This window comes from Harmonia axyridis, chromosome 6 (genome assembly GCF_914767665.1).
Source record: "Harmonia axyridis chromosome 6, icHarAxyr1.1, whole genome shotgun sequence".
Classification (NCBI taxonomy): Eukaryota; Metazoa; Arthropoda; class Insecta; order Coleoptera; family Coccinellidae; genus Harmonia; species Harmonia axyridis.
In genome coordinates, this window is record NC_059506.1 from 30,339,425 (window position 1) to 30,353,392 (window position 13,968).

The 13,968-nt window shown below is 33.5% G+C and overlaps 1 protein-coding gene across 6 annotated transcripts; it reads right to left on the bottom strand.

Moving 5' to 3' along the window:
• Positions 1–24: 24 nt before the first annotated feature.
• Positions 25–13,258, bottom strand: LOC123681707 (putative leucine-rich repeat-containing protein DDB_G0290503). Of its 6 annotated transcripts, none has more exons than XM_045619952.1 (9): positions 12,978–13,258; positions 5,736–6,156; positions 4,358–4,581; positions 3,161–3,575; positions 2,737–2,933; positions 2,502–2,679; positions 2,336–2,431; positions 2,076–2,165; positions 25–832 (listed from the first exon to the last, which is right to left on the bottom strand). In XM_045619952.1, the coding sequence occupies exons 2-9, from the start codon at positions 6,132–6,134 to the stop codon at positions 635–637; spliced, it is 1,797 nt and encodes a 598-aa protein (XP_045475908.1). In that variant the 5' UTR covers positions 6,135–6,156; positions 12,978–13,258; the 3' UTR covers positions 25–634. The 6 variants fall into 6 exon arrangements, with proteins under 6 accessions (XP_045475908.1, XP_045475910.1, XP_045475911.1 ...); XM_045619954.1 differs by having other exon boundaries at positions 12,974–13,222; XM_045619955.1 differs by lacking the exon at positions 12,978–13,258 and adding an exon at positions 12,562–12,676.
• Between the last annotated feature and the right edge of the window lie 710 nt (positions 13,259–13,968).

Sequence of the window (13,968 nt, forward strand, 5' to 3'; positions counted from 1 at the left end):
GAATTGAGGTCAATAAAAATTCAATTCAGAATTTAAATATAATTTTTAAAATTTTACAACACCATTGAATAAAATATAGACGAATTGATTCTAGAAATATTAAGGAAAAATTTGATGTATACAGGGTCAAGTTCACTTGAACAACCATTCAGTTCAGTCTTGACTATCGAAAATATCTACTTTATCTCTGAAATTTCATTGTAAATATTCTATTTTATGGATGGCAATACATTCATACAACACCTTAGGTTACCCTGCACAAAAACTAGTATAGTGTTAAAATAAACAAGGAAAATTTAGGTGCCACATTATCACATAAAGCTATAAAAATTACAAAACCAATGATCGGACAGAATATTTTGCCCTTAATTTTCTGAAAGTTAGCACCACTGTTATATTCTACCTATCTGTATATTATAATTTGAAATATTGAAGCCTTTTTAAAAAAAATTAGAAGATACTTTCGGCAATTCGAAACAGTCATCATCCATAGGAATTTCCATTCTATTTGTATTGTTGAGAATTTCTACAAATGCTTCGTAAAATTTTAATGTAACTAACTATCAATTTAAAGGCATCCTTTTCACTTTTAGAAACTATCAGTATTGGCTTTTTCATCTTGACTTCTTTCATACTACTGAAACTGGGCTTTGTCAATGTTGGTTATCTCATTTTGACTGAAGCCTAAAATACTTTGTATAGCCTTTAAATGACCAGATGTGTTTTCTTTATCTGTTAAGAAATAGTAGATAGCAGATTTCAAGAACTGAAGTGTAATCTCTGGATCTATTTTATTTTTGCTCTTGGCTTCCATCAGTTGACGGTACATTGCCTAAAAAAAAAAAAAGATTAGCTCATGTGCCAATTTGAAAATATGAATATTGAGATAAATAGCTTGGTTCTCTTTTCGAAATCATATTATTGTTAGGTTAAATTTACAAAGTCAAGAGTACAAGGGTTTTTATTGGAAGAGAAATTAAGTAAACCAAACTGCTTATCGAATTAAACATATAAAGAAGGTGCAAAATACATGTAGGTTGTGATGTAGTAACAACTAGCCAAACGAAAATAGAGTTAACCAAAAAATAGTGCTTCATAATCTGTCGAATTTATATTATTGCCGTTTCTTCGAATGAGAGGACATATTATGGAAGCAATATTTGTTTATAATATAGCAGTATTTTGCTTTCCATTAAGTGCTGTATCCCATTTTGGTTGAGATTGCCAGTATTCTTGCATGCTATGGGAGATATAACTTCTATTTTATGCTCTTTTTATGAATCCTTCAAATGAAAATTTTCTCCCAAAAATGTCTATAAAATATATTCAATATATCAATGATTGAATATTGAACCAATACTCAAAAATGAAATAAAAATCAACAGTATATAAGAGGATTCAAGAGAAGTGACCTTTGTGTTTTTATTTTTGGAAAAACTATGAGCGATCAGAATTTGTTGGCTATGGATTCGTATTCTACACCCCAAAATTAGTGGGTATGGAAAATTTCTTTTCGTTTAAAGCTTTATGTGATTTTGTAAATATTTACCTATATAAATTTGAGATGTTCACTTGAAACCACAATCATAAACAAGCTATCCCCTACCCTAACCAAGGAATCTCTCATTTCAATTTGTGAACAGCCTGTTGAGTAAAAATAAAGAATTCGAATATATTTATCTTTCAACGAGGACCAGCCAAGAACTCAACCAATATGGGATAACTAATTGGCAATATATTTTACAATTTTCAGAGCTTTGTGATTTTGAAGCGGTGCTTTTAGTTACAACCTAGTCTATAGTTTAGTATATTTATGTGATAAACTCTCAACTACTTTGTATTCTACAAAAGGTACAGAAAGTGCATCATTCTACTTCTAACACTTATGAGCATAACAGCGACATCTATGATGATTCAATTGAAGTATATACCTTGCAGAACCAGAACAATTGAATTATTCAGATATGAATTGAAGACAAAAATTTAGCAAATAAATAGAAACTAAGCCAGGGTCCATGCAGAAAATATACAGATCCAACTCCAAAAGTGCCAACTAGGCTTAACATGAATTTTACCTTTCTTGCGCCAAGAACCCATAAAGATAGGGCTTCTTTAGCACTTAGCAATGGTTGCAAGTTCTTAGACGTCGATGCATACTCAGTATCCTAAAAACGTTTATGTTTAAGACTAGCAGTGAGTGACACTAGCTTTCAAATTTTATTTTTAGAGTTACCTAAAGATTGGAAGAATCGAAAATTGTTAATATGTTAAAAAGGGATACAATCACTTCAAAGAACACTCAGTAAATCTTCGAGATTGTTGCATTTATACGCACCTTCAGATTTTCTAGTTCATTTTTGGTTACTTGAAGCTCTTCTAGAAGTTCAGGAACTGACAATCTGGATGGATTACGTTTTGCTATATCCATAACCTAAAATATAACAAATATTGTTATTATTATAAAGTTGTTTCAAATGTTTTTTTCTGTATATTAACCTGACCTGAGAATCAACTGTTAATTTTGATGTTCCAGCACCATGTTGCTTGCACATTTCATCATAAGACTCTTTTCTTTTGGCTTCTAAATCTTCTAACTTTTGACAGCTGTCCTCCAGTTGCTTCTCCAAATCTTTTATCCTTTCTTTGGCTGCCTCTAGTTCAGGAACTACTTGCCAATACCTTAAAAAATGGGTCTGTTTAGCTTATGATGCTTCTATTTGTTGAATAGGTACCAACCTTTGGTTAATATCACCTATTCTTGCAAGGAGTTCTTCTATTTTGTCATTTTGTTTTTGTTTCATCTGATAATTCTCCTCCTCGTGGATTTTAATTAGTTCTTGGATTCTTTTTTCGTACTCTAAAATCAACTTCTGCTCTGAACTACTTGGTATACCAAAATCACAGGTTTCTACCGCTTTATCTGATTTTTCTGGCTGAAACATTTTGGAGCATTCAGTCAGAGACTTTAGGTATAATGCTGAAGTCTTTCACAATCGCATTTGGTTTCGTAGTTTAGTATCACATGTAGTAGGATTATCCTACTACAAGTTTAGAAAAAAAATTCTCAAAAAGTTCAATATCGCGAAAAGTATTGGCCACAATCTGCTGAAATATTATGCCAACATATGGGGTAACTAAACTACAAGGTAGAGATACTCACAGACTGAATACTATCACTTTCATCGAACGATACTCTCTCCGGAGTACAGCTTCTATTCAAATCTTCAAAATGTCCGGAATCAATGTGGGATCCACCAGAATCTAAACAGTTCGGAAGCTTTCCATTACCATTAACACCTTCTGGTGTTATTTGCTCATCAGAATTGTTTTCCCTAACTGTTACAGCATCACTAGAATTCGACCTGTCGTCTGGTGAACATATTGCAGCTTTGTAAAGCCTCAACTCCACCACTTCTTTTGTAAGCTTCAGTATGTCGCTGTCTTTCTGCTCTAGCTCTATTTGGGCTTGGTGTAGCAGGCTCTTGAGTTTCTTGATTTGGCGATGAGCTCTTTGAGTAGGCGTCAGATATTCTTCACCGGACACTGCAGCATTTTGGTTGCAGTGGAATATATATCTGGAAAAGATTATCTAGATTTTAGAAGATGCTAGAATGGTTGATGTCATTATGAATAGATTTGTTGGGTCTGAGGCAAGGAGAACTTGGTGGCTTTGTGTAGAAACTCATCTGAATTTATTTAGACTTAACCTTTGACCAATATCTTGAAAATTATCTGGAGGTTATTAAAAAGAGCCCTAGTTATCAATCTATTGTGAATGAAGTCTTGAGATGAGGGTTTTTAAAGGTACAAAGTTGATTCATTATGTAAAAGGTTACATTGCTGTGTGACCTAAATGTGTATTGTGACCCTCATCAGAGCTACTCTCACCACTGCATCATCTACAGCTCGCCTTCCAATTCCGGAGTTCTAATGAACTCTAGTATTTGGGATAGGTTCCTACAAATTTCTTGTCTGAAGTTTTTTTTGCATTTCGTGGACAGGAGTTTTTCCTCTCGATAGAATCTGCACTCTTATTTCAGTACCAAATAAGTCAGTGGTGAGGTGTAGCATTTGTTTTACTCAGATCCAAATCCTTCATGGATCTTGCAGTGTTGAAGCTCTGAAGATACCTTTGGAGTGATCCATTCTGAGAAGATTCCTTCAGGGTGCTCTATTTTGGCTAGTTTATTGCCTATTCGTTTCCTTTGATTCCTGAGTGTCCAGAAACCCAGACTACAAAGCCTTTATGAAAATAAGAAGTCACATGAGCCGGAAAATCTTCAGGTAGTATTGTGTTGGACGTGCTTAACTAAGATCGACCAAAGCTTTTAGAAACTCTCAAAGTTTGTTTACCTACCTCATACTCCTACCAGAGAAGGTAGTACCATTTCTTGCTATAGCAGCATGATCACAGGACGACAAGCTTAGGTTACTGGTTGTACTGCCTAGACTTTCTGAGTCCCAGTCATGATTTAGGTTAGAATGATTAGTACCATAAGGAGATGTAGGTGGCGTAGTTGAAGGCAAAGATATCGTTGGCGACTTCTGATTATGCAGTTTAGTAGTGGAGAGGGATAAAGACTAGAAAAAAAAATGCGAGAAGTGAGTTAGTTCACTACGGGAAGGTTTTTAATTAATTAGCACATTCATGGAAAATATCTTAGTTTTCGAGGAAGATCTGATTGGTGCTCGGAAAGATTCAGATTTATCATTTTGAAGAATAAACTTGGCGAGAAAATAATATTGAAAATAATCATTTCTCGGAAACTTGAGGACATATGATCAGAAAAATGAGAACATGTATTACTATGTTGACTATATATTGAATTGAAAGAGCTTGACTATTGATTAGGTGAAATTAATTAATATTTGTGTGAACTAATCAGCGTATATATCCAAGATGAGATTTACCTACTATTTTTATTGTATACGAAACAGTAAGTTTTATACTACTACTTCTACTTCATCACTACTAATTGTGCAATTGTATTTCCTAAAACTCACACGAGTATATTAAACAATTCTTCGATTGAACTATTCAGTGAGAAATTAAATTAATAGATTGCTTTGTTCTTTTATTTTTCGCAATTATTCTTGAAAAATAATGTAGTAATAAAGTAATGTAGGTTTCGAAATGTATACCAAGACGAGAAAAATAATGAGTTTGAAAATGTATTAAGATGTGTTTAACCATCTGTATTGGGAAAGTTTTTGAATTATCACTAATATAATTCAACAAAAGCTATTATTGATTATCTAGCTATGCTCCAAATATTTACAAAAGTGCACAGCTAACAGTTTCAATTTGATTGAAGTTCAGTGAAGAGGAATGAAAAGATTTCAAGATGACAGTTCACTCAGACATAAAAATAATGCATAAAAATCGTTTATTATCAAGCACAAGTTAATATATTCAAAAAATTCGTGGAATGTATTGAAAAACACCTAAAGATGATCAGATTGTTGATGAGATATGTTATCACGGATAAATTAGTTAACCAATTAAATTAGATTAGGAAAATAACAACAAATTTGAGTCAGGATACAAGCACAAGTTTAATCGAGTAATTTATCAGTAGGGGAGATAATTAATATAATTAAAGTACCACTGTATGGCAATAAAAATTTCATTGCCCCAGATTACTAGATATAGGTTAGTATCGCAGAACAACAAAGATAAAAATTTCAAGTAGCAGGAAGAAATACTGGCGATCAATAACAGTGATGCAACTTACCAGGGTCTTAGTTCTTGGCGTGTGGGGGCTTGGTACCCCCTTAGGGGTACTTGAACTACGAAAATCCGTCTTTAGGTGATTGCAACCATCAACCAACTTCCTGGATAACAGATGAGAGGTTCTGACTTCACGCAGGTCAGCAGGAACCTTTTGCAATCGCGTGTGCGCCATGCCATTTGAAGGGGTTGAACACCCCAGGTCTTGGGGCACCCCATTCCCCAGTTTGGACGGAGGGTTGTCACAGAAACGAATGTGGTTTTGGGAGGTCTTCTCCCCGCGTAGTCTCAGACTGTGGGATCTTCTCAGGGGCAGGGGGGACATTGAAATTGGAATTCTGGAAGAATGGTCCACTCCCAGGGTATTGTGATCATTTCTGGGTATGAACATTGTAGCGCTCATTGTTTATGGTCCGGTGGATTTTCTGGAAATTAAATGTACAGTTAGATATCGTGATGGCTGTTTGGCGTGAAAGGAGTTGAGTCTGAGTAATCCTATTAGTGCGGTTTCAAGTCATGGTGATGGAGGTGGAGATGGAAATTTGCCGGTTTGGTTGTACAGGCTGTTGCGCGAAAATTGAGGAAAGCATTGTATGAATAGTTGCGTTGAAAATTAAGGGGTGATTCCTTGTCGGAAAAATAGGGTGGGACTTTCATATAAACTTTTTTTTTTGAGCCCCCCCTGCTTAGTTACAGCCCCCTATAGATGGCACCCGAAAAGAAGTTTTTTTTTGTTACATTTATTTTTTATTTGTACCAGTTCTCAATGAAAATATCGTTTTGACATCCTCCTATTGGATAAATTTAAGATCGAAAATAATTCCAGCCTCCACAACTCAGGCGTATTATCTGTTGATAATTTTTTTCTTAAAAACCGTGAATTTTAGCAAAAAATTACAACAGACGGATTTTTTAAGAATTGATCAGTCTATCCAAAATTAATTTTCTTATTGTAAAATATGAATACAGAAAAAGTTATTGCAAAACAAGATTGAGGGGTGGCTTTTTCTACCCTTTGTAATCTTAGACGAACACCACCCAAAAAACTTTTTAATGCCTTGCCCGCATAAAATGCAGCTTAATTTCATTTTCGTGAATTTCTTGGATTTTCAGAAAAATATTGAAAACTACTTTTAGGGCGTCATCTTTAGGGGGCTTCAACTAAGAAGGGGGGGGGCTAAAAAAAAGTTTATATGTAAGACCCACCCTATTTTTTGACGAGAAATCACTATCTAATTTTTTTCGCAACTATTCATATACACTCTGTATACATTTTATAATATTAGTGTAATACCCTCTGTTAGGGGTATTTGAGTGAAAGAGCAGCTTTCGACTGGTTATAATAAAATTATGTTATAATATTACTCAATTACTCAAAAATGAGAAAAATTGAAGGTTTTTGCCCGTCGCACTAGTATAGGACTTTTTGTGTTTTTTGTCTTTTCCTGGAAATGGGATGTTAAATGAAAAAAAAACTAATATACTTTTTATTGCTATAATATCTAATAAAAAACTACACTTATCTCAGCCCAGAAAAGGCATATTGAACTTGATATTCAACACAAAAACTTTACATCACAGAAATAAATAACTATTTCCAATAAATATAAACAATATATACACTTTATATATAGGGTGTTTCTGTTTTTGTTGTATGCATCAGAGGGGTGAACAAAAAATGAAATGTTAGATTTCATTCTGAACACCCTGTGGGGCGATTCGTTGACAGACGGGATTCTTTATGAACACTCAGATATAGCCTCATCTTTTCTTAACATTTCCTCGTTTCATTTATTGCGATATCTAAATTTTGAGAGCAAGTTTGATTAGAAAAGTTTTTTAATTTTTGCCAAACGTCCGCCTCAATTCACAGAGAGGTAGTAAGATTGTAATGTAAGCTATTTGTTTGTTCTACCAGTGGCGTATGTAAAGCAATGTGACTGGATACTTTTGAGGAAGAAAATGTAACGCCACTGCTTTTCTTCGAAATAAATATCAATTTTTAATTCCTCATTTAATTTTGAAGTAGAAGGTTTAGGTACCCCATTTTTCCTGAATCGAGCACCTTTTTGAGCAAAAATCATCATCTCCTAGATTTTCCGCGTTTTGAACTGAATTCGGTATATCAGTACGAAATTATGGGAGTAGGATCTTTTACAAGTTTCATATGTTAATGTTGGCATTTCTTCCACTCTTCCTGCAAATAACCGAAAAAATTCGAAAATTACAGATATTTGACCAAAATCACAGCCTGCTGTTCGCTCGAAACAATAGAAATAAAAAAACTCAAACGAATGGAAATTTCATTCGAAAACAATCCAAATTTTACACAAATTTATTTCATTTCACTCATTGACATGAATTTTAAGCAGCGATATCTATACCTGTTATTTTGTAGTACTTGATTAAATACAAGATTGATGCATTGGGCGTTCATTGACATCTCAAAGTTGTTATATTTTTAATTGTTCGATTATATTTATTTAGTGATCATATTTCCTCACAAACAGGTCATTATACTTTTACTGCGAAATTTGCTACTAACAAGGTTACTTGATACTTTTAAGGTAGTTGAATATTAAATGGCAGGAAGAGGATAAGTTTTCATAACGCTTTGATCCTTTCAGCTTGAGAATTCCATCTGAAAATTTTGGCCATTCAAAGTTTTTCAAATGAAAAACACTGCAAATTTTACAATATGGTTTATTATTTTCTCGTAAAATGACACTTCACTCAATAACTCCCGGGCCTAACAGTAAAAACATATCTTTTCTTTCATAAATTCGATTTTATTTGTCAACATAGTCACTTTCAAGAGAGATATATGTACAGGGTGGGCAAATTTCGTTTTAGCACTACAACTTAAATCAGAGGTGATAGACATAGTCTGATACCCCATTCTCGTTCTCTTTTTCTGAAAAACTAACAAGAGTAGTATTCATTTTTGACCACCTTCTTTTGTTTTCGGGTTATAAGCGAAAATTGGAAAAATGGCTATGTCAAAAAAAATTATATCTTCGTTAATAACGATTATAGAGCTCTGAAATTGAAACGTTATACAGGACATTTTTTACGTAGAATGGCGTGCTAGTCTTCAAATATGATTTTTGAATAGGAAGCTATGACCTAAAGTTATGTTTTTTTTTTAAAGGGAACACTAAATTTCTGTGCAATTTTTTGGAAAAACTATACAACTACTACTATACAAACCATGCGATGGCTTAAAAATGGCACAAAAATCTATTATCCCCATTTAAAAAAATATATATAACTTTGAGTCATAGCTTCGTAATTGAAAATCATGCTAAAAAGATTAGAGCGTTCAGATCGTCGGTGGTTCGTCGATCATTTTTAAACTCAGCATACCACTTTTTAAGCTTGTTTTCAATGAAGCATTGCTTTGAACGATTGCTTTGCTTGCACAGTATTTTTTTCGCATAAAAAAAGGGTTTTTCAATACACGTTTTCATCCATTTTTCATACAACTAATGTAGCGTCACTTAACCTTAAACGATAAATCGTCAAAAAGAGGGATTAACAAAATGAAAAAAAGGGGACAGCACTAGCGTGGAATCGGAAGCTTTTGAGCGCTCGTTCATTCTTCGTGCCGTCAGTGATAAGACAACATAATGGCCTTTATATAGAATTATATGAGATGATATTTATTATAATGTCATTGTTGTCAGTTATTTTATTTGGATGAGTGGTTCTGATCATGAAATTCGTCGTGCACAATCAGGTGATTATAAAATTTGTTTTCCTCGAACGATTAAAAAGTTTTTTAATGAAATTAATACCCTAAAATTGGTAAATATATCCCTGAAAAACTAAACAACACAAAATAATGAAATTAAGTGGGTATATAAATTATAATAAGACATTTCAAATGTTCCAGTTTGAAGTCGTTCAAATACCTACTTTCGAATTTCAAAAAATACCGCTGCATCGTAAAATAGGTCTAGAATGTAGATAATTGTCAAGTGAATTTTCAAAACTTGCACAGATAAAGTGGAAATTGTTGTACCGTGATAACGGCATAGTTTAAAATGTACGTAATTTCCTATTTGTTACACTATTCTTACTCGTACTTGCCTTCTTCACTTAGTGACTACAACACACAAACTGCATCTGTATATTTCATAATTTTCAGCTTTCAAATATTTTACATCTTGTAGTATAACTAGGAGCAAGTTAATTCCGCAATCTATACAGATTTAATGAAATCAATCAATCGATAAAAAATGCTTTCACTAATAAAGCGTGTGCGTAGTATGTATATAACGCCTTAGTCGCCTTAAATTACTTCCCAACTAGCATCTAAGATTAACTATTTCCTGATTTTATAATATCAGAACTGAGCTGAATTATAATTACCCCACGTTAGATCCGTGTGTAACGGTGAATCGAAAAGAATCGACTGAAAAAGAGGTTCTTAATCAAATTACATTATAATGAATTGGCAAAACAATGAATAAATAGTTGAGAATTCAATGAGAAATAATTTCGCGAGATTTCTTCCAGAAAATCATTTTGATTGGCGGCTTATGCTGATTGCTACTTTTTTTATTATAATAGAATTCAAGTCAAAGACAATAATCATGAGATTATTTCCATTATTCTTTTTTTTTTTCGATGAAATTCCATTCGAATTGTAATATTTGAACATATCCTTCATGGATTATCCTATTCGTTGTAAAAACACTGCAAATTTCACACTATGGTTTATTATGATATTTTCTTTTTCAAGTCCATAGACGTTAGGTCAGGCGACCTAGCCGGCCGTCTGTTGGAATTTCGAACATGACTTTGGAAAAATATCAAGTATGCTATATTTTTGGAATGGTAATTTTCATCTCTATCGTCATATATAGAAATATACGGGGTTTCCCACTTGAAAAAAAATTTCATTGCGATATCTCATGAAATATCGGTTTGCGGAGAATTCAATTAACGTCAATGAGTTCTACGTAAAAAGTAAAAAGTTGCCATGCAAATGTTTTCACAGAAATGGGAAATTTTCAATAGAAAAAAAGTTACAGCAATATTTAGAAAATGAAAATTTTCGAAAAACACCCTCCAACTATGTAACGGTGATAGCTATAGAGTTGCGGTTTTCACCAATGAGTTTCTTATGAAAATTGCTCCTCAGTTACAGACATCAGTTTTCGTCTATCTAGTATAGAAATAGGATTTCCCATTCTAAAGTGTTCAATTTGGCTCACCCTGTACATTTACCAGCTAAATTTCAATTTGGTTGAATATTTCGTTATTCTGCTTACATTTTCTATGGTTGCCATGAACCGGTTAGCACGAAATTATACACAGAGCTTAAAATTATGATTTAATATCTACAGGGTTTTCCAAAAAGAGGCATCATTTTGAATATCCCACTATTTGGGCACCTGTCACTTTTGAAGCTGGCATATTTTAACATTCAACAAGTGAAAACTACGCCATTACTAAAATTGGCACGATACACGCTTCAACCAAGCTCTGAAGTTGTTAAAATTCACTACAAAAATGGTGAAAATTTTGAAATTACAGTTTGCAAAACTAAGGCTCTTTTGGGTCGTCGTGAAGCACCTTCTCAGCCGGCAATAGTGGATATGGCGCAAAAATTTGAGCTGTTGGGACAAGTTAGTGATGTGAAGAATCGAAACCGTGGGCGTCGCTCACAAACAACTGAGAATATTGCTGTTGTAGCCCGTAGCGTTGACGAAAACCCAGGTTTCCCCGTCGATTTTGGGAATTAGGCTATAATTGATGATTTTTTATGGCCGGAGTTGTAAGACATTGATGTAGACGATGTTTATTTTCAACAAGAAGGCGCTACGTGCCACACAAGCAACGAAACAATCGAAATTTTGCAAGAAAATTCTGGTTGTGTTATTTCTCGAAGACGTATTCACAATTGGCCAGCTAGATCTTGTGATTTGACACCTTTAGACTTTTTTCTTTGGGGTCACGTGAAAAATAAGCTGCTCCACAATCGATTCAAGACTTAAAGATGGAATTAGTGAAGTTATCGAGGAGATTCAGCCGGAAATGTGCAAAACGGTCATGGTAAACCTTGTGAAAAGGATATAGCTGCAACCGTAGCCGTGTCGGCCATTTGACTGATTTAGTTTTCCATCCTTAATAGATACCTACTTCCTCTTCATAGTGAAAGAAACTTCCATTGATTTCTCCTAAATTATACCTTTTTGAAATCAAAACGAGCCACTTGTTGAAAAATTCCTGATTCTGTTTTTCTGATTGTACTGACTTCGCGCTACGTTCAGTATAACAAAGGTTATCGATTTTGAATGAAAGTAAGATGAATTTTTAATCCACGTGATCGAAACGACCTTCACATATAAGACCGAAATCGATCTCATTATAATTTTAAACTTGGAAAGAATAATGCCAATACAATATGACATGAAACTCAATACAAGAAACCTTTTTATTGATGAATCATGAATACCCTGATACGAAAATATCCTCAAATCCTATAACAATATTTGAGGGAATTCCCTAAATGTAATTTTCTTTTAAGCAGAATCGACAAAAATTGGATTTGTCTTAAGGTTGTTAGTTGGTAGGTACCTTATTCACTTTTTTTTTTTCATTAAAAACTATCGATTCACAGGATAATGAATATTTATTTCATCGAATCAAAAAACTAATTTTCGTATACCTAGTGATTGTAATAAGTAAATCTTCATTCAGTAAATTTTTGACAACATGAAATGATCTTAAAAATATCGTAAAATATCAGCCTTCAAAAAAAGAACATTGACCTATCTATCCAACCTTATCATTTATCAAATAATCAACTTAATCCTTACATTCAATCAGAATCTTGTTGCACAGTCATTTTAACGATTTGAAAATATTTTGTGTAAGTTGGAAAAGCACGCATAAAACTGAATTATCAAGCTATTAAAGAGTCAAACTGTCCTCCAGAACTATGTCGAACAACTTAAATTATCCTCTAGAAACAAACAATCACTCTAAACTAGTCTATAATGTTCTAAGCGATCCTATATCATGAAATATACCAGTCACTGATCTTTTCTTATAAGGATTTTAAACTTCATTGACATTTAATTTCAAATAAACGGCAAATAAAAGTTGATTCAGGTATGCAAATTTTTATGTAACAATATGTTGGAGCAATCGTCAAAAATTGATTATAAAATCATTCAAGAAGACGTCAAAAATATGAAAAAAAAAATCTGCGACAGCATTGTGTTTTACTTACTTTTCGCTCGATTCAAAGCACAGCAATACTGGAGAAATCCAGAAGTTCTTCATAAAAACTGAACCGCAACATGACACGCAAGGAATCTTTGCTGTTTCTTAATAAATCACCGAAAGTGGAGTTCCACCGACAAAATAACTTCTCTATTATGGTTCTACAAGTCGAAATACAGTTTCAGTTTCATAACATCCTATTATTTTCGCTGCTCAGGTGGGTATACAACGTGACGTTAACTTTTGTAATAATCACTATTTTATAGTACGTAATCTCTCATCACCACGAACGTAATCGGAGTAGGTTGTGCTGGGACTTTCACGTGTATTTTGGGTTGCCTGCGGATAGACGTCAAAACGAGAAGTTTTTCGATTATTTTTTTTAAATAATGAACTTTGGCAATCATAGTTCTTGGAGGCATTCAATTCAATATAAAACTACTTTTTTGACGCTATCCTTTTCCAGATAATAACCCATAAATACAAGTAACCTTCTTCAGTTCAAACCAGTTACAAAATGGTGAATGCTCTGAAATTATTATTTTCCTTTTAAACCTTGATAAGGAAACTGAAGAGATCTACTGATGATATTACTAAATGATTTTCTTATTAACATGGAAAGTGTTATTATATTGGAGCTACAAAAGATAACGACAGATTCTTTGGATCATTAAAAAAAAAGTCCCAGAAACATGGCCCCGCATACGTATTGTTTTCGAGATACAGGGTGTTAAAGTTTGATTTTTTCAACCTTTTTTCTCATAGCACCTTTCCTTCACAAGATATTCAACTTAAATTTGGCATAGTTATTCCAATTCAAAGTTTTCATCATGTGGTATGCTAATTTTGAATGTTAATTTACAGGGTGATATTGTTCCTGGAACAGCGCCCGCTTCTTTCCTCCAGAACATTTTTTCGGTGGACCACTGGTGGTTTAGAGAAACTTCAAAAAAAACTTAGGTCCAGTTCTACACTTTTTGGTTACTTGTCGTTTTGTT

Coding starts and splice junctions, on each gene's coding strand:
- LOC123681707 (XM_045619952.1), bottom strand. CDS start 6,134: ATGAGCGCTACAATGTTCATACCCAGAAATGATCACAATACCCTGGGA. Junction 3,576..4,357: donor TTCTCTGGTAGGAGTATGAG/GTAGGTAAACAA, acceptor AATCTTTTCCAG/ATATATATTCCACTGCAACC. Junction 2,166..2,335: donor ATGAACTAGAAAATCTGAAG/GTGCGTATAAAT, acceptor AAACGTTTTTAG/GATACTGAGTATGCATCGAC.